We start from the raw sequence: 25,706 nt of genomic DNA, 5'->3' as shown, positions 1-25,706 counted from the left end.
AAACCTCAGACTTTAAGGTGAAAGACTCCCCACCATTTGGACAAGGACATCGGATTTGGTTCCACTGGGTTCCAGTGACAGTGGCGGCTGGCATAAAGCATTATTAATGACCAAGGAAACTGGCCTTCAGGCTAGGCGTTAATTATATCACTGGAGAGCTGGGGGAGAGAGCCAACACACGGGAGGGTGGGGCCACTCCCTGTGTTGTGTGTGTGTGTGTGTGTTTTACATTGTTAAGCCATTACTGTCCTCATTTCTAAGGGAAGCCTGGTTGAATAGCAGTGATAGATCGTGATGCCAGAAACACTCCTCAACATCAGCCTTTCTGAGACCCCCAACCTTTTTTTTTATTGTCATTTGACTCCTGTCAGATGTCTTATTTCTGTGTATGTTAAAGCTGCTGAGGAAAAATCTGACTACGCCTGTTTTGTATGAGTGAGATTAGAGCTGAGGCTCAGGCTGCACAGTTCAGCTCAGTTCACTTCAGAAAACACAGGTCAGTGATCATGCAGTCAAGCTAGCATGCCCTTGAAGTACCTGTCTCTCCTCCTCACCAAAATAATCCATTAATTTAATTTCACTTTACTTAATTTATTTAATGAAAGTGTATGCTCTGATTCAGCATTTCATATTTCTCACTAATCTAAATGTGACAGAGTTAACTGGAGAGATAATTTGGTTAGCTACAGGCTACTGTTTTCATCATTAAGCCCGTCTTAATCACCACCATCCTTTCTGTACACTGGCACAGATTCACAGCCTAGTGCTCCGCATGCCATGTGCAGGGGGTGTGTTTTTGACGCCTGGCGCCTGCATGTGACAGGCCCAGCGGCCGTGAGCAACCCTCCACTCCTCGCCGTCTCATAGCATCTTTGGCGTTGTTCTTTAAAAGGCCAAGGGCCACTCACTGTGTATCCCCTTCATCGCAGCTCCATGTCAGCCCCCCTTACGATCATGGTGTGACTTCAGATCTGGGGCTAAAGAGAGAAGCACTGGCTTAAAGTGGTTAAACAGGACACCAGGCGAATTTGTTTACTAGACCTGCGCCTGCTTTTACTATGGGTTAAACAGGACAGATGGATGTCAACTGGACAGTGTCAACGTGTGCAGTAAAGAAGAATGAATTGCTGCTTTTACACATTGCTGAAACAATTCGTCACTGATGGACTGTTGTTCAGACAAAATAACAACATGAAGAAGTCCCCTTGGGCTCTGGCTCATCGATCGAAATTAAAGTGTTACTGCTACCATTCAATTTGCTGAAGTACAGTGTTGCATGGTACAGCCATCCGCTAGTGGTTTGGTATCCTCAAGGCCCAAAATGGCAATCGTTCGCAGGTTCCAGCTTTGCAAATATGAGGATATTATGTGTTTTATATCATCATAGATTGAATATATGTACATTTTGAATTGTTGATCTGATAAAACAAACAATTTGAGGATGTAATCTTGGGCTCTTGGATGGACATTTTTAACTGTTCTCTCGCATTCTCTGACAAAAAATCGGTCAAAATAATTACCTTCACCCCTACTTTTATCTCCAAACGAAGCTTTTTGTTTGTGACATTCGCTTTGACCGTTAATTGTCATTGGTTAAAACTACAGATCAAGGTTTGCTGAGCCTCACTCTCCCTTTCTGAGACCTCCATCACTTCCGCCCCACATCCCTTCATTGACTAACTTCAGCTCTTCTCTCCACACACCAGTGTTCAGGGAGCCCTACACAGTCCGTGTGGCCGACCAGCGCTCCATGCGGGGTAATGTTGCCGTGTTCAAGTGCCTCATCCCCTCGGCCGTCCAGGAGTACGTCAGCGTGGTGTCCTGGGAGAAAGACACCGTCTCCATCGTCCCAGGTAGGAAACTCAGTCAGTGATAGTCAGCCCCTCGGCCACCTTGCGCCATTGTCCAAATCTGCCTCTCTCTCCATCCGTTTGACCATGTGAGATATATTTGGCTGAGTGCATGCGCCCTGTGTTTGATCAGGCGGTGCATAATAATGGAAAGCAAATGATCTAATGTCATCCCAATATGTCAATGGACTCGAGAATGCCCTTAGAGGAATGAGAAATCTCTCCCGTTATTTTTAGACTGAATAAATCCCAAACCACAAATGCCCTTTTCTGTCAGTAGTTTAAAAATAAAGTGATTTTCTCTCAGATTCTATTGTGATGAAGATTTTCTCCTCGATTGTCATGTTTGTGATTGCTGACAGCCCTTAATCGATACTAATCGGTTCAGTTGTGTCGCTGACATGCCCTGTTTTGTCAGTGAGAGAAGATGGAGGGAGGTTTAAAAAAAATGGTCCAGTCATTCAAACAGAAGTCTGATGAAATGGCCTTTGCCTGGCTTCTCACTCACTGGCTGACACTGCTGTGGTTAAGAGCTGCATTTCAGGGATAAATCAGACATTAGTAGACATGTGCTGTGTGTGTGTGAGAGAGAGAGAGAGAGAGAGAGAGAGGAGGACAGAAGGGTGTGTGTGGGCTGGGGGCGATCTAATTTGATGAGTGATAGATCTGTTTAGCTGCTCATCACAGTCACCCAAAAGAGAGCAGCCACACCTCTAGGGCTCTGCTGTTTCTGGAGCTGTTTTCTCTGCTTCATCTGATCCTCTGTTAAAATCATCTGATGTTTGACTGAGGAATAATATTATCAGTCTGAAGCTGAGCCTCTTACGTGTCTGTGTGTATATATATGTGTGTGTGTGTGTGTGTGTGTGTGTGTGCGTGCGCGCGCAGGCTTGTGCAGTGTTAACATTTGCTCTGTGGAGCAATGGCAAATTGTAGGGTGTCAGATGAGGCTGTTTAGGTCAGATGATACGTATTGCTCCCTCTGCCCCTTATCTCGCTCTCTGATACCGAGCATCCCTTTCATCTCTCTCAATAGTGTGTGTGTGTGTGTGTGTAGAGGTGTGTGTATGTGTTTGTGTGCCTCTTTGTATGGCTCTGTCCTTCACACGGGAGCACTCATTGATCCAGCACAGCTGTAGCGTGTGTGTGCGTGAGCGTGTGTGGCCTGAGGGGGGTTTCCAGTCTGGATCGATAAAGCCTGCTGTTGGATTCCCTTCTCTCTTGTCACGGATCCCTCCGTGTGAGAGTGGTGAGACCGGGCCAGACAGTTTGACGGTAAAACATGCACATATGAACAAGCACGTGTGCGAGCACGTACACACACGCACACACACAAACATATTCACATGTGCAGGTTTGTGTGGATAAGCTGATCAGGACAATTCATCCATATACTTTAATAATAAAGCTGTGATATAATATAAACAAACGGCCAAAAAACAACACAGTATAGTTACAGAATACTCTTAGTACCATGTTTATAATATACATAGCCTTTTATTTTGTATCTTTTTTATTGTCTATTTGTTCTACTTGTTCTGTTCTTCACCTCTGTAGTGGAAGAAAGTATGAAACACACATTTTAGAGCTGAAATGATGTGTCCATTAATCAATTTTCAAATGAGAGAAAAATAATTGGCTATTTTAACTATTGGCTATGCTCATTAATCATTGGAGTTATTTTTCACTCAACAATGCCAAACGTTTCTTTCCTCCAGCTTCTCCAGTGTGACGATTTCCGATTTTTCTCTATTTAATTTCATTGTAACCTGAATATTTTTGGGTTTTAGACCGTTGATTGAGCAAAACAAGACATGTAAAGACGTCACCTTAGAATCTTAGACTATTATTTCTGACTTTTATAGACAAAATGATAAAATGTTTAATCCCAAAAATATTTGTTAGGCTATTTGATGATGAAAGCAGTCACCCTCCAGTTCTCTCTCTGAATTTGTTTTTGACTTTTTTTTGTTTTATCTCTCTCTCTCTCTCTCTCTCTCTCTCTCTCTCTCTCTCTCTCCAGGGCTGATGAATAGGTCTTATTAGTAACACAGTGCTCCTCTTCTTCCTTACGTCCATCTTTGGCTCGAAGCCTCCTCTCATCTCTCTCCCTCCCTGGTACAGACTGGTGGCCTGTGTCAGCATCATCGCCACACACAAACACACAGACGCACACACACATACTCACACACAGAGTGCACGTGTGCGCCGCACTCCACTCCACCACACACCTCATCCATCCATCCATCCATCCACTCCATCTATCAGCTCCTGGTGGCATGTACAGCTTTCTCTCTTTCGATAGCACTCGAGATGCTCTAGTGGTTTGCCATTTATTAGGGACAGTGTATGCCAAGGTATTGGCTTGACAGGATGACACATGTCACACAGACGGCCGTGTTGGTCAATAAAGCTGAGTTTGAATGGGCTTTGATGAAGAGGCAGGAGGGTGTTTGCTGACAGCTGGCCTCACTGCGAGACGACCCTGCCTGGGTGTCGTGTCACTATTTGACAGCCAAATCTGTTTGCGTTGAGGCCCGTTCATGGAGCAGTGTGTGTGTTTGCGCGCGCGCGTGTGTGTGTGTGTGTGTGTGTGTGTGTGTGTGTGTGTGTGTGTGTGTGTGTGTGTGTGTGTGTGTGTGTCAGGGGGTGGGAGGGACAGATAGATAGACAGGCAGACAGTCAAACAGAGGAAGGCTTTGCGTGTTGACTGGCTATCCTGGTTTTCACTCCCCTGTTATACCTCCCCTTCTCCTGCTATCTCTCTATCTGGCACGTCTCTGCTTCTAATTGATGGTTTGCTGGTGTTGCCGTTGGTTAGAAAATTAGCATTTGTTTGCTTGTCAGTTAAGGGACTGAAAGAGGATGCTCTGTTGACGGATGTGTATGAGGGAACTTCATCTCTGTGTGTGTGTGTGTGTGTGTGCGTGTGTGTGTGTGCGTGCTCGTGTGTGTGTCACTTTGTTAGTATCCATCTCCTCCTCCAGTTGGAGCTTAAAACAGTGTGAGTTTTATCTGGTCACCATGGTAACGGGTGCGAACCGGCGGGCGGAATGAGGAAGGTGTGAGGATGCATCGCTGCCTGATTTTTATTAGTGCATCACCATGGCCCAGCACACACACACACACACACACACACACACACACACACACACACACACACACACACACACAGAGGACATAGCTGCATGTTTATGTACACTTCAGGTAGCAGAGATATACATGTCATCACTGTCATGAGAATGAATCTTTCATCTCCAAGATCAGCCTCTGTAACTCTTTCTTTCTTTCTTTCTTTCTTTCTTTCTTTCTTTCTTCCTGTCTGACTGTAGTTTTATATGTTGTAAATTTCATGGGCCATGGTTCGTGGATGACGCTGTGTGCATGTGTGGCACGCATTAGAACAAGACCAATAAATTTGCGGGGCCGGTGTGTCTGCAAATATCATCTTATTGCATATAAGTATATCATTATCTGTGTATTTGCAGCAGATAGGTAACAAGACTAAAGGCACTGAAACATGGTATCACCTTGACAAATTTATATGTTTACTGTGTGTGTAATCATCAGCCAATATATCATTATTAGATTTTTTAAACTCTCAAATATCAGTTATCTTATTGGCCTTGAAATCATGTGTCATACACATAAGCATAATCTTCCATCTTCCTTCGTGCACCTCTAATGTGAATTTTACTTTTTGCTAAATCCTCACAAAACCCTGAAACCATTAACAGGCCTGTTCATGAGTCTGTGCTATTTGTAGTCACTTCAGCCTCTTGGGAGTTAAGGAAAACATGACTAACACCACAATAAAAATAGAAGTTAGAGATGTTTCGTATATTTTGTTCTGTCTTATGTTGAAATGAATGCAGAAACTGAAACCGTGCTGTAAAAGGTCACACACACTGTGACATTAGATATGGCACAAACATCATGCTTACGTGAATCACGTTACTGGTGAAGTAGCAGACTGGAGACACCTGAGTGCTTCGTTAAATGTTGCAGAAAACAGACGGGGTGAATCATATTACAGTAATGAATTGGGCGAAGGAACACGTGCCTTTACCAACCTGACTTTGCTGATAAATCTTGCACTTCACTTCAACACTTCCATTTTAAGAACAAATGTATGTGCAATCATAAGTTGTTCAAAAGTTCCCGTGGCTTCAATGACTGTTTGATTGGTTGATTTGATTGGAGAGAGGCAGAGAGAGGGAGAGCTTTGAGGGTGAGGAGGGTGTGGAAAAGTGTGACGTCTGTGTTTTTGCATTCATTGATTGAGGTTGTTTAATCCCCCTTCTCTGTCACAGACACTGCATCTCTCTCTCCCTCTCTCTCTCTCTCTCTCTCTCTCTCTCTCTCTCTCTGTGAAGTGTAGCGTCACCACAGCTGCTGCAGCTTCTGTCCCAGTCTCCATTTTGTGGCCACTCTGCAGAGGCCCTACACTCTCCCTACCCCTCTGCCTATCCACTCTTCTCCTCAACTTTATCCCTCGCTCACCCTTCCTTTTCTAGAGGCACTTATTAGGAAGATGCTGAAGTGACAAAGCATCGTCTTTCCCTTCCACTCCATCAAAGCTCAATATTGAACAACACAACAGATAGGCACAAAAAATGGCAGAATATGCAGAAAAAGAAAGACAAAGTGGCACAAAAGCATGACATGCTAAATTATGCAGATGGCAAAGTGGGCATAGGATGGAGGGATGATGGAATGAGGCTGGTAGGTACTTTATGAGGACATATGAGAGGATGGGCAGATGGACAAAGAGAGGTGTGTGTGTGCTGTTTTCTTGCTGTCCCCAGCACCCCAGGGAGGAAGAGGAGGACCAGGGGCTTTAAAACCACTGTGTCCTACCATTAAAGATGCATCTGACAAGTGCTTAATGTCCCCCCCGACCCCTCCTACCTTCTCTCGCTCCTCCATCTCTCTTTCTCCTTTTGACTTTCTTTATTCATCCCTGTTCTGACCATTAACCATCACACACATCGTGCCCATCTATGTGTGTTTGTCTTCAGAATGGTAGCAGTTTGTACCGAGTGTTAGGGGGGGGGGTGAGGGTAGCTGTGGAGGGGAAATAGGTGGTGTTTACTTATTGATGTGTGTTTATGGGCTGTGGTGTGTGTGTGTGTGTCTGTGTGTGTGTGTGAGTGAACCTGGCAGTGATTCGTGTTAGGTTGGGTTATTTATTCAGCACTCGTGTTTGGATGTTTTACAGAGAGAACAGGTGCAGAGCGACTCTGAGCGCGCTCTGTTTGAGTGGACTGTGTGTGTGTGTGTGTGTGTGTGTGTGTGTGAGAGAGACAGACAGACAGAGAGAGAGAGAGTAAGACACAGGGGCATTCACTGCTGTCCAGGCACTGATAGGGCTGCAGTGTGTGTCTGAGTGTTTGACATGATTTGAGTGTTGCAAGGAAATGATGATTTGTAGCCTTTAAGATACACTGAGACATGCATGTGCAGATTATCGGTCAAATAAGGGATTGATAGAAAGATAGATAGATAGATAGAGACACTGTACATGCACAGGAACATGGATGTTCTGGGTAGAGATTGAAATGGCGGGAGAGATGGAGGGAGATTGAAGGAGGGAGGGAGGTAGGAAGTGAGAGAGGGCTGTGCACGAGGAGAATTTCAATGGCACTCCAATCATGCAGGCAGTCTCGTTAGCCCAGGGAACATTTGCATAGCGCTTCGGCGAATTCATTTGGCCTTACTCAGAGAAGATGGCTCCCTTTCCTCTCTGCTAGTTAGTTATTCATTAACCGCACACAGCCAAGGTGCGCGCGAGTACACGCATGTGAATTTGTCCGTGCGTTTCTGTTTGTTTCTGACCTGCAGGCCGACATGCTTTTAATTTCATACTGCATGTATGCTTGTTTGTGCGGGAGATCATTGCTCACTGTGTTTGCGGCGCGGCGGTGCGTCTGCATCTTTCTGACTGAATGGATACGTGCCTTGTCTCGTATCCTCCTGCATATATGCTTACAATAGTAGTGTAAGTACATGCCAGCAGACAGAATCGCTGTCAGATATTTTGCCAAATGCAGAACCGACGTCAGAGCATTACTCATCACCCACCATGATCTCCTCGCCAACACCCTCTTCCTCAAACAGTGATGCTGTGCCTCAACTTTGTGTATCACTGCTGCATTCCTCCTCCTCCTCCTCCTCCTCCTCCTCCTCCTCCTCCTCCTCCTTTTCCTCCTCCAGGCTAAGGAACTAATTAGGGGAAAAAATACATGATGGGGGTTCAGACAATCAGATCTATACTTGAGGCCATCACTAATGGGGATCATGACTTTGCCTTAAAAAGCACGGCACTTGTAGGTTGGGGTAAGAGTGCGTGTGTGTCAGGGGTGGGGCGTGTTGGGGGGAGGAGGGTGGTGTCAGTGAGGAAGCACGGCCAGTAAGTGAAGATGACACACATAATGAAGAATACAGTGGATGTGTTATTCTAATTATCCCACTGACACCGCCTTGCAATCTAATGTTGTTTGACAGTGCACAACAACCATGGTGAAGAAGTGTGTCTGGGCGTGTGTGTGTGTCTGGGCGTGCGTGTGTGTACATATGTATATGTATGCATTCGTGTGCATGTGTATGAATTTGCAAGCAAGTCTGACAGTGTTTGTTACATCTGCTTGAGCTAAAATTTGAATTTGTTTCCTAAAGATAAGTTGTACTGTTGGTCAGTTTAAGTAGATGCAGACAAAAATAAATAAATAAATAAATAAATAAACATCCACATACACTTGCACAGCATTACTCAACACTCCATATGCTAATACCTTTTATTTGATAATACAGGCTGTAGCTATAGCTAAAATGAACTGTTTAGCTTTAAATGGCACGCATGCTACTCTCTCATTCTTTGTTGGGAATTATTTGGAAAACCGTTAAGTCAATAAACCTGCCAACAGCAGCTTCATTGACTTAATGCTGCCCTGTGGACTTTTCTTATAAGCAAAAGAAGCGTATTTACATTCAGTGTTAATCTCCAAATCCTATTGTGTGTATCTGGAGGCCTCTCAAACACATTCAGTGCGTCTCTTTCTTCATAAAACATTTTCGAAGCTAATTTAAAGAAAAAAAAAGCTTTAAATCATACATTGTTTACATGCATGTTTACGAGCTCGCAGTCTTCTACTTCATTGCCTTTCTTTGCACGTAACCACCAACTGTTAATCAGCAGAATGCCATGAAACCAACGGCAGAATGTGCTTATGTGTGCACAGTACAAACAAGACATAGCTGCGTAGTGCTACTAGTGGTCAAAAACTCCACAGGGTACCTTTAAATACATTATTTTTGAATCATTTGCAGCATTTATATACCAAAATATTATTTTTAAAAAACCCTTTTTATATGTATATTTAAAAATACTGTAAATTCTGATTGCCTGCTGTCACTGTTCATCATGCAAGGTCTTTTTCAGCCTTTTCTGGCCCATGACCCTGCTTGTAGCTCCCAAAAATCTCAAGATTAAAGGTTTTTTTAAACAATTTTTACACAAATATCAGCGTCTGGAATTTTGCGCAACATTTTAAGTGACCCCACATTGGTTCCTGGGTTTAACTTGAGACTTGATATGTTAAAGTGTTGGCATGGAGCACTGCGTACAGTGAATTTGAGTTGGACCAACAGGCCAAACAGCTTGTCTGTCATTTCACTGTGTATGTTCATAAACAGAGAAATATGAAAATGAAAGAAAGCGAATCGAGCGTTTGCATATTTGGTTACACCGCCATGTTTGGTGCATGTGTTCGTGCGTATTTGTGTTTCAGCAGCGTGGTGGGGGCAGGGCAGTATGAGAGATATCCTGTTCAGACACATCCCCTCTGGAGCTGACTTAATGACCCGTGACCTGAAGATGTACATGCTAGGGAAGGAGAGAGGGTGTGAGGGAGGGTGGCCGAGGAGGAGCGGGGGGAGGAAGACTGTGGACTGAAGAACAAAAAAAACGATGAAAACTGCAGCAAATAAAGCAGAATGAGAGATGCAAATGTGTCCCGTCTGACGCATCGGTCTCTCTCTCACGCGCTGGGATGTGTCCCGACTTGACCACAGTCATATCTATCAGCTGTAGGAGCTGCTCCTCTTACCTCTTTCCTTCACACCGCCGCTGCTTTCACTCACTTTCCCTCATTCATTTCTTTCATCAGCCTCATAGATCACCGCTAATCAAAGACAGGATGGAGACAGCCAGCGGAGCTCTGACACGCAGCCCACAATGGACACAGGCGGAGGCAGCCTGAGAAAGATAGAGAGCCTCAAAGTGAAAGGAGGACAGGGAGATGGAGGTAGAATAACTCAGTAGGGGAGTGGGCAGAAGACAGGTGAAATAGATTGGCACAATTTACCCGCTCTCCCTTTTTTCTCTTAGTCCTACTCAATTTTCCTCTTTCCCTTTTGACACTTCATTTTTTTAAACGTTCTGATTTTTCTTCTACTTTTTCTGCATCCTTCCTACCTCCAACCTCACCTAACCTCATTTAAACTGTGTAGCTGCCTGTGCGTGTGTGTGCGTGTGTGCGTGTGTGCGTGTGTGTGTGTGTGAGAGAGAGTGTGAGTGAGCCCTCACTGACCTCCCCTGTGAGCAACGGCCTCTCTATGCTTTATTAATAGCTAATCAATGGGCTCTCTGGGATGTATGGGATGCCCTGAGGACTCCCACAAGGCATATGCCGGCATGTCAGCACATACATGGCCACCCCCCCCCCCCATTCACACAGACACATACACACACACACACACACATACACACATATATATACACACACACATCAATAGCTCGTGGAAGTTAGCAGAGTATAACACATGTAACGGTTATTTTGCCAATAGTGTTTGTAAAAGTTTTCATTATGTTTTTATTTAGCGACTGCGACAAAATGATGCAAGTAGCTCTGATCTGCTGTCGACTGTTTCAGATTTGTTCTCCATGTTCCCTTATTTGGTTTGTTTGCATCATAAATGCGCCCTCTCTTTCTCACTTTCTCTCTTACCTCTGCCTCCTAGGGTTCTCTTACTGCTTGACTTGACATTTATTCCTCTCAAGCGCTTATCAGGCCCACCTGACCGCCTCTTGTTTTGCATCATTATTTTCCTTCCCTTTCTGCTATTTTCAGCGTGCCTGCCCTCTTCCTATTCTTCCCTCACCTACTTATTTTCTCTGCGCCGCTCTCACTTTCTGTACCTTAGCTCTTGGTATTTTGAAAGTGCAGTCTGTGGTTTTTTTTGTGTGTGTGTGTGGGGGGGGGGGGGGCTGTTTTGCTCATGTGCATAGCCATTGTTTTACAATGCCCAGGGCAATGCAAGTTTTCTGTTCCTCTCACTCTGTCTCGCTGGAGACATTGTTTGAAAATGGTGATGTGAGTTTCAAACATGTCTTGTGAGGAATCCTCCATGTTTTTTAGCTCCTTTTCTCATCGCCTTCTGAGTCGACCTAATGGCTCACTCCTTACTCACTTCCTGTGCTTTACAATTGTGGCATGTTGCATTAATAGCGCTCATTGCCACATGTAGAAATTACAGCTGAATTACAATATAATTGTCTTATAATTTGCTCGTTATCATGTTTGCATCCCAACCTTAAGAGTGGTAAAGAGTGACGTTTTCTTTTTAAAACAAGGTTCGCTGGCAGATTGGCTTGTTATAGCAGCAGTTCTGGTGCGGTATTGAGCAGCAGCGGGACGGTGTATGTGGGATTGACTCAAAATAAACTACAGTGCCAATGTTCATGGTAATGATGGAACATGTTGTCCAGGTCAATGGTGTGAGTCACTGACGTGTTATTAATAGTTTTTGGACAACTATGGAGGTCTATGGCACAGGGCATTGAGCTGTATCAGGCTTCAGCCTAAACAGAGTTGATGGTAGAACTGACTTCCAGTAGCTTCCTTGGCAAGAAATAGTCTGGCAGATAACCCCTGTAAATCCAAAACTTGTTGTTTTTACACTTCAGTTTATTACAGATTTAAAAAACTAAATATAATGTGTTGATTAATAAGCTCAGAGTTAAGGGTCGACAGATTTTGTTGCTATTGGAAATAGCCAGGCTAGCTCTTTCCCCCTGTTTCCAGTCTTTATGCTAAGCTATGCTAACCGGCTGCTGGGTATAGCTCCAGAATTAATGTATTTAACTTGAAGAGAAAGCGAATAAGCGTGTTTCCCAAATACTTCCTTGACATAGGATTTCACCAGTATTCATACCTACATCCAACTGCCCTTTGACGAAGAATATGTGTTTGTGTGTTTTTTTGTGTGTGTGTGTGTGTGTGAGAGAGAGAGAGAGAGAGGAAAATCTTTTTACATCTGAGCTTAGCTGACTAAGGCTCCCAGAAGACAAAGGAAGGGGGAGAGGAGTGCAGGAAGGGAGAGTATAGAGGAAAAAACGAATGTAATTTGAATCTCATATACATTTCAGTTGAAAGTCATTCTAGCCTTGATACATTCTCTCTGGAGTCGGCGTGACACACACACACACACGCACACACACACACACACACTCCCCCCACCCGCTCTCGTGGACAAAGCTCTTGTGTTTGAGCACAGATTGACAGTTGAGTGCTCGCACTACAGCTCATTCATCCTTGTTGACTGCGTCTCTGCTGCCAAGTTGAAAATACAATGCATGTCAGATGCAGCCTCTCTGCAAAATAAAATGTATTGTAATAGCCACAGTCGCTTGCACACTTAAACACCCCAAATACAACAGCGGAGGCTGTAAAATAGGAGGAATGGGAAGAAAACACAAACTGTTGGCACTAAACGGATTAGTCCAGGCGCTCTTTCGCCCTCCAAACTTATTTTTCTTTGTCCTGGGAAACACAGAGCTCCACCACCATCCCCGAGGAGGAGCACCAGCGTTTTTAAACCAAGTTAGGTTTCCAGGTGTAATCAGCCGCCCTCCAAAAATCACACACACGTCACTACTCATTTTCTCACATAGCCGCAAGAAAAGTATCTGAGCCGTGGCCTTGAGTTCTCAACATTTTATGATGCATTTTCTTGTAATGTCGGAGATCAAAGCAGTAGATGTGACATTCATAATGCTTGCGAGTTGTTGTACGTACTATAATTTAGGCCCACGGCCATTCAGAGGAAGGGCTGCATATCATGTGCTTCTGACAGTGTCAAGAATACACACGCACACACACACACACACACACACACACACACACACACACACACACACACACACACACACATTTCTTTTTCCTTGTGTCCCTCTTTAAGCACCCTCACTTGCCAACAGCACCCATCTCCAGATTTGCCATTTGTGTGTGTGCATCTGTGTGTGTGTGTGTGTGTGTGTCTCTCTCTCTTTTCCTCTGCATAAACAGTGTGCCGTTCTCTTGCAGGCTGACAAGTGAACGCCTTGTTTATTTCTGTTGAGGGGAAAACAGACGGGTATTTATTCCATCGCTCCGCTGCTACCTCCAGTCCTTTCTCTTACTTTCTTACTTTCTGACATCTTCAGACAAACACAGGGCTATAGCAGAGTGTCATACAGTAATGAGCTAATATTTCATCCAGGTGGGGCTGTTTGAGTGAGGACAGATGAGGATAAATGACCTTCAGAGGGTTTTATTGTAGGTTTGCATTGCTGCTTAATGCTGTGACAGATTACAGTATATAGATTATACATCCACATGTGACATTATGGAACAGGAAGGACATACATCTGGTGGATTCAGTGATGTCTGTGTTCCTCACTTGCGTCTGATCAACTGACTCCTTTCCCACATCTGTCCGTCTTATTAAGTTATCTGACTTTGGACTCGTTTGGCAGCATCTTAGAGGGCTGAGGTGGCACTCGGGGGCACACAGTATGTTCAGTCAGGGTCATTATTGGGCGAAGAGCGCAGGATGAAATTTCATTGTGAATGAGAGACCGTTATTATTGAGCTTAACCATGCATGTAAATAAATTGCTGTCCAGTAAACAGCATGCCTTCAGTGGTGCCAGTTAAGACTTACACACACGCTGCATCGATGTTAAAACTCTTTTGTTTTAATATAATCTGTCTGTCTTGCTATTTGTCCGCTTACAGTCCCTCCATTGTTCAGACTGGTGGTGGTGTGTATTATATACCATCCGTAACATTTGCAATTTCCAGACAGAATCCAAGCTGATCTGTAACCAAAAACATGATCACTGCTGCTTTGAAGTTTGATATCCCAGCATCAGCATCTGTTGCCATGGAAACAGCATAAACTATCATAGAACTTTTAGTTCCCACTGCCTCGAGCCGAAGCCTCTCCGTCATGCTTTTAAAGACAGTTAATTAAGCTTATTTTCAGTTCACATCATTGGTGACGCACTGAACTGCTGTGTGACTCCTCAGAATGAAATCCTGAGTGTACTGAATATGCCACTGCCTTCAGACAAGCCAGTGAGTGAACTGTCACAGAGCAGTGCTCCTAACCAGTAAACCAACAAGTAACCAATCACTCTGGACTTTACAGTCAATAGTGGCACAAAAGCAGTGCCCACAAGCTCAAGAGGATCAAGTTAAGATTGAAACTGAGGAAGTGTATCATCTGTGTTATGGGGGGGTTACTGTGTGATACTTCAAACATTTGGCAATAAGCTTGGACAAACTATTTGCTCTGTATGTTACCTGAGGGTGTGTTGCTTGTCAAACCAGCAGAGAGCCAAAGTACACAAGCGGCTGATGTAGAAAGTTGAGCATAAAAAACAGTGGACTTGTCTGTTTTTCCAGGTGTTGGTGGACAAAACTGAAGGGTCGGATGAATATTGCATTTGTGTTCCTTGGTCGAAAACTCTAAAATGGGATGTTCATGTTGCTCTGCGTCTGCTAAATGTTTGAGCAAGCAGCTGTTTGCACACAAATTCTCCATTGTCGTCTTTTACTTCTTCTTCTTCTTCTTCATTGTCTTCTCTTGTACGTTCCAGCAAAGCAGCGATTTCTTCTAGCTGCATCACTCCTGCGACTGTTTTGCTGTTTCTGAATGGATCTGTGCAGAGCTCAGTGCGCCTCTTTGCTCTCAAAATGCAGCTTTTAAATTGTTTTGGATTGTAGTAACCTCTTGGTGGTGGTGGGGGGGGGTCTTTCATGTCCCTGGACTGGTTTGTCCAGCCAGCCAGGTTGTGCTTCTGAACTGTTTGAAGCAGACTGTCAGAGGATCGTGTTCCAGCAGTTGAAGCTTTTTGATGCTCCTTCTTTTTCATGCATTCTTTTAGTCTGTGCATCACTATTAAGTCTCACTGATACTGCCAGGTTTTTTTCTACATGTCTGAAGGTTCGGAGAGGTTTATGCTTTGCTCACTCTTTCACACCCTGCTTTTTTCTCAGCGCATGCTGCAATACCCCACAGTCTGTCTTCATCCTGAACAGGAATAAGTGGCTGCAGAGAACTGATGCTTGAATGGATAGATGTGGATGAACTGTAATGGTGGTGAACTGTTGGTACGTCATGATATTTAGTAGATGAATGAGAGTATCGGTCTGTACCAGAATCTTTTCAAGGAACAAGTCCCGAGCTTTTAGTTCTGTCTATTTAAGACCTCACAAGAGTCGCTGGGACCTCATTTGGATCTGGAAGCCTCAGTTTCCATTTTTGATCTTCCTCCACCAATAGGAAGTGACCCAATTTTTCAATTACACGAATTCCTCGGGTGTCATTGTGATCATTATAGTTTCATAGAAGGAAGTCACCTCTCTATTACACACACCGTGCACACACTCTGTGAGGGGCCGGGTGGCAGGTGGAGGGGTGGGTAATTGTGGCATCAGTTGATAACCAGTGGACATGACTGTATGTTTTCCTCTCCAGAAGTCAACAGCGCGTAGCAGCGTTCCACTAATAGGGAGAGTGGCTCTGCATATACGCAATGTGTTGCTGTGCAGGAGAGAACCATTCTGCCACTGTCAGTGTCTGAGTGTGTGTGTGTGTGTGTGTGTGTGTGTGTGTGTGTGTGTGTGTCTGTCCTTATACTGAGTTTGCACATGTATATATGCATATGCACGGTGTGTCTGCGTGCATATGCGCTTGTGTGCTTGCTCATGCGGGCTTGCATATCCAGTGTGTACACATTTGTATGTGTGACAATAATATCGGGGTAGAACATGAGAGAGGGATGGATTGAGAGCGAGAGAGGAAGACAGATAGGAAGAAGAAGGGCAAGATGGAGTGATTGGGAGAGAGATACAGCATGAAGAAGAAAGAGCAGTTGCCGGGGAGGGAGTGATGGAGAGAGTGAAAGACAGAGGAGTACTCTCCAGAGAGATGCACATGGGGACCAAAGACACATTCTGCCACCATAAGCGTGTTTAAATTTTGAACAGGCACTTAAGAGGGACAGCACAGAAATGCATATTTCTCAAAGAGGTTCGGAGCAGGCACTTGTGGGCAAAGCAGTGATTTTTTTTTTTGTGCGTATGAGAGAGAAAGAGGTGTTTAACAGAAGGGAGAGAGCAGAAAAGGGGAGAGAGGAGTTAGAGTGGAGGAAGGGAGGGAGGAGAGAGATGCAGGCTTTCTTAATGGAGGTGTTTTTGCTTCACTAATTTTAGGGCCCATTTAACAGAGTGTGCTCCTCTCTCTCTCCTCTCCCACTGTCTCTGCTCCCCTCACTCCCCATCCTTCCATCTCACCCTCTCCTCTCTTTCCCTACATCTCCAGTTAATTTAATGAAGGGTTGCCCGATTGCTTTTAGCATTAATATTCCAATACCAAGTGATGTAAATAATGAATGCTGCCTCCCTCTATTCTCTCTCACTCCCCCTCTCTCCTCCTCTGGACGATGTTGGGCCCCATCTGTCGTCTCTGCGGTGGCACAGAGGACTCCCCAAGGATGAGAGGGAAAAGTGGGATAAGAGGGCAGAGAGAGAGAGAGAAAAGGAGAAGGAGGGAGCGAGGGGAGGGTGAGGAAAGCTGTGTCTGGAGGGATAACATGAGCATGTCTTCCGTTTAGTGTCAACACTGAGATTTTCTGGTTGTGGGTTTGCTTCTGTCTGAATGAAAGATTTGACTTTAAACCTTTTAGATTTAATATTACTACAGATCATTGCAGTAAACGCAGGGGGGTTTTAAGGGTCTCAAAGCTGCCATGTTCATGAGACAATATGTTTAGAGTTTATGTCTACATCCGTCCCATGAATTGTTTCTTTACAAACATCTTTCACTTAAGAAAAATCATTAAAATTTCAGTCAAGACGGTAAAATTAGATTATAAAAACTGGACGTTTATTTCCAATGTAACATTTAAGATGTACCTTACTGTTTATCTTGTCAACACAAACACCTCTTTGACTGATCTCAGAACTCACCAGGAACTACACTTCTTTCTGTGACCCCCCCCCCCCCCACGCTGCCGATTTCTGTACATTTATGAAAGAAATTCATGGTGCCTCAGGACAAGCGAGAATTTTTCTCAAGCTGAAAACTTTTTCAACCCCAGCAGATGCGTCCTCACCGCAGTTCATGCCAGCCAGGCAAATTCGCATCTCCTCACGCCCACTAGTGACTTACATTTGACTTTGTATGCATTACTGCTGCCTCTAAAATTCAACTTGAAGACACCTTAAGAACAAACAATCTGGCCAGTGGCCCCCAGGTAAAGTTTTTTTTTTTATGCTTTTGTGTAAATGGCTTTAACTTGCTTATTTGCATCAGTTTCACAGTAGATAACTTAAAACAGTAAAAACTGTGAGCTTTCAGGGTCTAAATATAAGCAAGGAAGATTTTTAGTCATGAGAGAATTAAAAGTAATATGAAAATACAAAAATATGTTTCATACAAACTGATATTACCACATTTTAGACATTTAGTAGCGTCAATATGGGTCTGACCTTAACACTGCTACATTGAAAAGATCAGCTCCGCTAATTTTCCCAGAGATTTAAAGTGGCCAATCAGGACATATCTTGGAAGCAGAAGGCTGCGAATTCAGGGGTGCATGCTGAGGGGGTTTCTGTCAGTCAAAGCAACCACTGACTGCCTGAGTGAACGGTTAAGCCGCGGTGACGCACATGTTCTGTCAGATGACAATAAGACTGGACGTTTAGCAGATGCTTTTTTCAAGAGCGATACATTTCTAAGATCTCCAACTTCACATGCAACCAGCGCAGGAGACACAAAACAGTACCATTACAACAGAGTATGATACAGTACAGGTAGAGTACAGCTAATGTGTACCCCGTAACACTGCAGCATTGAATAAATAGATTTTAAGTATGTCAAACACACAAATACAAATTCTTAAAGTATTTTGTCGCAAATTACCTGCCCAGCAAAACACAAATGACAAAATAGTCAAAAGTAAATGCACATTTTGAATACGTTAAATTGAAATGCTGCCCATCTCTGAAGAAGAGGAGGTTGTAAGAAAGGGAAGTTGGAGAGCTGGTGTCTGGTTTAGACTGCAGGCCTCTTGCAAACTAGTAATGAGTGGAGCTAATTAATTTAGACTCTGCCAACAGATGGCTAAAGCCACATGGCAGCCGCTAAGGGAGGTACTCCTCTTTCCACTCACTCCCTCTTTTTCTTTTTCTTTAACTGTCTCCGTCCATCTCTCCACCAGCACTCACTGTTAGCCCCTCCGCCTGTGTGTGTCTCGGAAGTTGTCACCGGCAGCCAGAGTATTTGATCGATCTTCAGCGAGCAAAGGCCTCTGGGGTAGACATGGGAGCTCTCAGGCTATTAAACAATTACACACTCTCAAGGTGGTCACCTCAACCTTCAACACACACACACACACACACAGGGAGGGAGAGAGAGTGTGTGTTTTCCAGGTATTGGTTTGTTCCTGCAGGTAGAGGAGACCGGATGGAAGGATGAGAAAAGGCAAATGGAGAAATGGTTGAAAGGGTTCTCGGTATTAACGGCTGCATTTGTCTGCGGCTTGGCACGCTCGTGTAAACACCACTCCAACATCATATTCTGACCCCCCAACCCCAACCCACCCCCTGACACACACACACACACACACACACACACACACACCACCACTAACCACTTAAATCTCCTTCTCTTACAATGCTGCCACACACAGAGAGAAGCCACACTACAACCACTCTGGTGTTTCTGCAACCAAAGCCATTTCTAAGGAGTTTCCCTGAGTACTTGAGCGGGAAAACACATTAAAGTTTAACTGGAGGAGGAGAGGAAGGAAGGACAAATGAAAGAAAGGGGACAGCGGCATACGGTCGCACACGCCATTTTCCCCACAATGCTCTCAATCTGAATTTTTTTTTCTTTCCTTCTTGGCTAAATGGAAAGGTTAAAGGATGCAAAGAGGAGGGGAGAGGAGGAATCGAATTAGTAGAGTCATGTAGACGATCAGGTATTGGAAAGAATATTGATATTCAGTAATAAGTCCATCACACTATTGATGGCTCATTCTATTGCAAATTTCACACCACTGAGCAGGATGACCGGCTGACAACAAACGTATCCAAATGTTTCATCACTGAAAAAAGGATCAACCGCCTACTGTACAACACTGAATCAATGTAAGTAGTAAAAATTACATGTCTTTATTCCAGCAATCTTTCCCCCCCTCTGTAGTAGATTTCCCCTTTCCTGCCAAATAGCGAATGTCAAAGGGTGCAGAAACAAAAACAGAGAAAAATGGAGAGAGGCAACAGAGAGAGAAAAAGGGGGAGAGAGTAGGGGACAGATGGGGGAGCTGGCAAGCACGTGGCACACTTTGCATGGGATTGTGTGTATGTGTGTGACACACAATAGTGGTAATTATCTTAGCCATTGAGTGCACAGAGGGCTTGGCAGTATAGGGTGCGATGAGGGGATGGAGTGGGGTGGGGGTGAGGGTGGTGGGGTGGGGACAGGCAGTCAAACAGTAATATAATCATAGTCCTTTGTGTGAGCGAGAGCAGAGGGCAGCTCAGTGTCAGCTGTTATTGAGTGCTTATCCCCTAACGGCCTCCCCTACACACAAACACACACAAACACACACACACACAATGTATAGCCATGTCCATAAAATTGCACTATTCATACATTCACGCTCAGCCACTTTCACACGTCAGTTCCCTGCAAACCCATCAGTCACAGCTGAACAATGTGCATTATTTAAACCAAACATTATGCCTAATCTGACATGCAGTGAAGTGTCCCCGGTGGTGGCGACAGGTGACAATTTGATCTGCTAATAAAAAGCCAAATCGCTATAGTAACGAGTGTCCATGTTAGAGTTGTCTTAACTACAAGCAACGCAAACTTAGTTCGTTCATCATCAGTTCGTGTTACCTGCTGCACATGTTTGAAATCCCTTTTGTTTGTGCAGAGGCCAGCCTCTCTGAAAGGGCACGTTAACGTATCTGTACTCGTATTCTGGGGACGTATATCACACAGTTACATTATTTATTGTAAGCAGACTAAACACCTGACCTATTTCTTTGATTTAAATGAATTTCATTTTGCATCGTGTTATTTGACTTGAGCTGAAGTGATTTTACAGTCCATGTTTATTTTCCCCCCAAAGACAATGTATTGACTGTTCAGACATTAGCTGTAGCTAGCTAGCGATCTGCTCACTCATCGTGTGTGGGGTGTGTGGCTGCGAATGAGACGCTTCCCAGCAGCTCCTTTCTTTCCCCCAGTTTCTCTTCTCTTCCCTTTTGGCCTTGTTACGTTCATGAAGTGGACGCAAAGGGCTTTGGGATAAGTGCGACTCTTAAACACAAATGGAAAAATGTCCTTTTCACATGGACGTGCACCATCCAACTTATCAACTCTAGACACTCCTCATATACTTACCTGTTTGGGCTCCACAGTCTCGAAATACCCTCATGACTATTCCAAAAATAAATAAAACATCAGTAGGTGGCAGGGCCTCGTCTTACCAAGGCCCTCTTCTTCTTTTTTGTCTTCCTACCCACGTTTGAAGGGCTAGCTCAGTTGGCTTCATCAAAAGTAAACTCAAAATACATCTTTACTATTACTAAACCATGTTGTGGTTATGTAGATGCACTGTGCATTACACTTTTCTGTATGTAAATGTGTTTTTGTTTATGTGTATGTATTGTATGTGTTAAATATTCCATTTGTAGTGCTTTATTTCACGCTTTGTGATATTGGGCTATCATAAACTTTGGCTTGACTTGCTTTTACCTCAGTTTGCGCTCTGTGCCCAGAGTGAACAGGGTCTCCTCAAGCTGACTTGTGCCTTTGTTTACCTCTAAAATTCGCTTTGTGGTCAGTCTTCACACACTTTTAGGCTTTCATCTTTATCATTGTCAGTGAAATATCTTTGTTTTCTGGACTGTTGATTTGACAAAAACAAGCAATTTAAAGTGGTCGCCTTGGGCTCTGGGAACGTGTGATGGGCACTCATCTTCACAAGATGTGTGACTGAATAGACATCAAGTTAAATAGTAGACAAATATAATAGAGAATTTAACCAATAAAAACCCTTTTGTATTCACTTATATTTTTATTTCCAAATCAAGACAGAGAGCAAAGACATAGAGTGTGTGTGTGACAAGAGTCAAGGGATGGTCTTGAGCCTGGAACATCAAAGTTAGTGTAGTGAGGGGTTAAGCACACAGTGTAGTATGGAAGCCTGTTTAGGACTCGTAAATAATTCTCTGCCCTGGTCTTGATCCTCCAGCCCTGAGGAAATCCCACAGCTGACCGGAGAAAATACACAGGACACATCTTAGACTTGACCTTCCACTGTATACCCACACACACAACGCACACGCAACCCTCCTTAGACATCTCTCTTTCAACATGGCCTCTTAATGTCTCTCTCTCTCTCTCTCTCTCTCTCTCTCTCTCTCTCTCTCTCAGCTCTGCAGGGATCAGCTTAGCTTCTACACATCCTCGATGATAAATAAATGTTTCGCTTTGTCTCCTCATCAATAATGCAGACTTACTTTAAGTGCTGCTGTGGGGGCTTACGTTCTTTGTCTTTTCCCTCTGTTGTTCCTTCTTGCAATTCTTCCATCACCTCTATCCCCCCCCCATCTGATAGAGAAGAGGCAGAGAGGGGAAACATCGAAAAGCACTCAGAATCTCCTCCAGTCTTTCAGAGTCTACCTGTGGCTTTGTCAGAGAGTAGCGTGGGTTTACCTGAGCAACAGGAGAGAACAAAGAAGAAGCAGAAAAGACAGGAGATTACAGCAGGTTCAGCTTTGGGGAAACTTTTGGATATTTATTACTTATTACAGAGTAAAAAAAAAACAAACATGTCATTAATGAATACAGTATGTTGACTGGTAAGATTAGCTTAGCAGTGTCAGGTCTGCTGAAATGCAAGAAAATAAGTCAATGCTTTAAAACTTCTGGAAACTTTAGATATCGTAGTTATACGTTAATGGAAACAACACAGGACTGAGCAGTCATTCCACCATGGTCATAGCCAACCATGCTGACTGTCACCAGCAGCAACCACAGTAATGTGATATTGATATTGTCTCTATATTAGAGATGGAATATTCACATGTCCATAGCTTTAATATTTCAGTTCAATATATCAGCTTTACATGTACCACACAAGAACAACACACCATCTACACAATTGTCTGCGGCCAATGATATCCTCATCCTCCCTTCCCGGCAGCTCTTATGCCTTAATTTTACCATTGTATTGTAACAATTACTTCCTAGACTGCGCACACACACGTGCACGGAAATGACAGCTAATCCTTAACGTACAACTGAGACAAACTCTGTTTCGGGAGAGGACTTTATCCTCAGTGGGGTCTTACCGTTGCAATAAATAATAATTTATATATACTTGAGACACTAGAAAGTATAAACGTGTTTGCTTGAACATGCTGCCGTTGGCCTCGTGGATCCCTCTGACTGTGTGGACTGCTGGATGCCTACCTTGATTCTTTGCTGACATGAATGAACTGTTCTTCATGTGCACCGATGTCAATGTCAAGATCTCACCTATGTTGGCGATCCTGCAGCACCCCATTGGATTCAAACAGCTGAGTTACCCAGCATGCACCTGACAACAAAATTATCATATGATCTACTTCACATCACCTTCACACCTATCACTTATCTCTTCATCTATGTCCTACATATTTCCATAGCATTTTCTCTGATTGCTCTGTGATCGCAGGGGTATTATTGAAGCTGCTTTTCATCACGCTGAACCAGGTATTGAAGCTTATTCAGCTGTTGTACTCACTCTAAGTCATTCTGAGTAAAAGCATCACCTACAAATCTAAAGGGTGATTTCACTGTGTTAAATTTTCCTAAAAGAAGAAGATTAGACTGTTGGGCCAAAGGCAGGAATGAAAAGAAAAGGAGCACAGAGAGTGAAGGCTTTTGCAGTATAAAGGAATCACCTTGATGCTGCAGTGATTCTGCAATGGCACATTTGTATAATGTGCCTCATTGAACGAAGATGTGTATATAGGCTTGTGTGCGAGTGTGCGAGTGCACCACACTTTCAGAGTAAGAGAGAGCACAGTTGTATCTTTTGGAATGCAAAACGGTATTATCCTGCCGTTTAGTGAGATCTCTTTTTTGTAAGCCCGAGCAGAATTCTAATAATTATTGTGAGATATTGAGCAAATCAGAAAGCTAACTTTATTTATCCCAGCGTTGAATGCTCAGTTCTCTTTGCAGTACTTGTTGCTGTTAATTCCTTCTCTTGGTGTAAGGAGGGTATAGAGACAGTCAAGTGTACATAGACCACCAGAATGAGCTGCTAGTGAACAACAAGGATGATTCCTCAACAGCTTCCCACCTCTAAACACTTCAATTGCATTGCACTGTGTGCCTCTTAATGATACATCTATGGAAACGTTCACTTCTGTTTAGGTTTGAGGTTCAGGTTTGACAGCATTTGATCAAATCTGAATCCAGTAAAATGCAATGACAAGAGGGAGAAGAGAAGAACATTTTACGTGGAACCTGATCCAAAATGGAAACGTTAATCAGAGCTCAGACCAACTTAGGACAGGAAACATCTGTAATGTTGTATGTGTGAACAGTAATATAAATAGAGATGTTAAACAGTTTATGGAAAGTTAATGATAATTTGGTATTTATAAAAATAACCAGATGTGAATGTGTATTTTTGACAATACCAGCCCATAAATTAGGTAGATGATAAATCAAGGTAAGTCATCACATTCAGTCAAAGTCATATAAAGCCGCTTATATTGTCATAAAGCAGCTATGCTCACTGATTCACCACACTACCACACACTGGCTTCATACAACCACATATATACCACAAACAGATAGCTTCCTTGGTAGAAACAATAAACTTGCAGCAAAGTCTCCACCAGCTGAGAAACCTCTAAAATCTCATTGTACATATGGTCTTATAGGCCAAGACTACCTCTGCTGTATCTCTGTCTTTCAGTATGTACAGTCGGTGCACCCCTTTTACTGCATGTCCTCTCAGAGCCCTGCAGGACGATACTGTACACAGATATGTGTGTGAGTGTGTATCTGGTAAATGTAACCTGACAGTCTAAAATGCCTAGAAGAGTGTGTCAGCATTTGGTGAAGCAAGCGACGGTATCTGTGTGTCATTGTGGTCCACGAGTTTCTTGGTAAGGAGCTGCTGTGTATCTGATGTGATGTGCAGTGTATGCTGTGTGTCACAGCAAAACAGCTGTTCCTGCACAGAGCCTTTGGGCACCTGTGTTAGCGTGTGTGTGTGTGTGTGTGTGTCTGTGTTTTATGTGTGTGCATATGTGTAAGGGGCAGACTGCCTTGTATCACTGTCACTCATGGAGACAGAGAGAGACACTGATGTTGTTTCACCCTGACACTTATCTGACTCCACTGTCCTTAACTCTTACGCTGCTCCAGGCAGATATATGTGTTCTTGTGTGTCGTACAGTCACATCACATCAAACCATGGCACCCAAACTCTGGCCTAAAGCCCATTCCTCTCCTCTACAATCGTTTTCAGCTCCCTCACTCCATCCCTCCCTGTTTCTTTTCTTCCTCTCCTTTCCTTCACCCTTCAGCTGTGTGATTACCTCTTTAGATTGAAGGATTTACAAGTGCACACGAGTGGCTTTTTTCCTGTTTGTTGTGTGCCCAGTCATTTTTTTTTTTTTTAGAGAATCTGACTCCAGTATGGGATCCACTGGTAAAATTAGAATATTTTAAGCGTGTTTATTCTAAAATTTGGTCATTTATGTCTAATAATGAAGCAAAACTCAAGCTTTCCAAATAGATTACATGTTTCCTCTTTAGATAAATGACTCCTTAAATGTTGTGGTCATTGCTCTTATTAAAAAAAGGATAGAATATAAGAGGTTCAGCAAGTCGTCCATTCTTCACAGTGGCTGTGTTCAAGCACATGCTCTGTATTATCATTTTTGTCATACTGCTTGTCGAGTACTGGTCATCTGGTCCACGAACAAATTGCTTGATGAGGGAACCTTTTTGTTTCCACCGTAGGTTGCTACTGTTTGCAGTTTCACATGTAAAGTGGGTTCACTTGTGTTCTTCTTTGCATTTGGCTTGTATTGTGTTTTTTTTGTTGACACCTTGTGACTTTGATTGTTGTCTTTTTGTTGTTCTTCATTTGTACGGACCCCAGGTAAACTAGCAACCACTTTGTGAAAGCTAAGGGGGATCCGTATGAAGAATAAACAGTTAGCCTAGATTTGACGGCTGCCATATTGCTGCCACGTTATTGCCATGTGTCTGGCCTTGTAGCAACACAAGTCTTTAACCCTCAGCCAAGGTTAGTGGGTCACTGTCTTGTGTCTAGCTGGGTTTTTTTTATGATATTAATGTTGTGTTTTTATGGTTCTACTAATGTCATGAGCCAAAGGGACTCTGATCTCATATGAAAGAGACAATAATAATTAGCAATGACTTTGGGCTAAACAAAAGGCTAGTGTTCTGCCCTCCAAGTAAACCTCCTGGC

The 25,706-nt window shown here is 43.6% G+C and overlaps 1 protein-coding gene across 2 annotated transcripts in view; it reads left to right on the top strand.

The window, feature by feature from the left end:
* The window catches only part of dscaml1 (Down syndrome cell adhesion molecule like 1), a 92,365-nt gene that overhangs the window by 16,227 nt on the left and 50,432 nt on the right, over positions 1-25,706 (top strand). For both annotated transcript variants that reach the window (XR_013077374.1, XM_076734446.1), the window contains exon 3: positions 1,707-1,853. Coding sequence is in view for 1 of the 2 variants with exons in the window: in XM_076734446.1 (XP_076590561.1) it covers positions 1,707-1,853 (147 nt within the window). In the remaining variant the exon portion in view is untranslated. The remainder of the gene's footprint in view (positions 1-1,706; positions 1,854-25,706) is intronic.

This window comes from Chaetodon auriga, chromosome 7, assembly GCF_051107435.1.
Source record: "Chaetodon auriga isolate fChaAug3 chromosome 7, fChaAug3.hap1, whole genome shotgun sequence".
Taxonomy (NCBI): Eukaryota; Metazoa; Chordata; class Actinopteri; order Chaetodontiformes; family Chaetodontidae; genus Chaetodon; species Chaetodon auriga.
The sequence above is the reverse complement of the archived record's forward strand: the minus strand, read 5'-3'. Positions and strand labels throughout refer to the sequence as shown.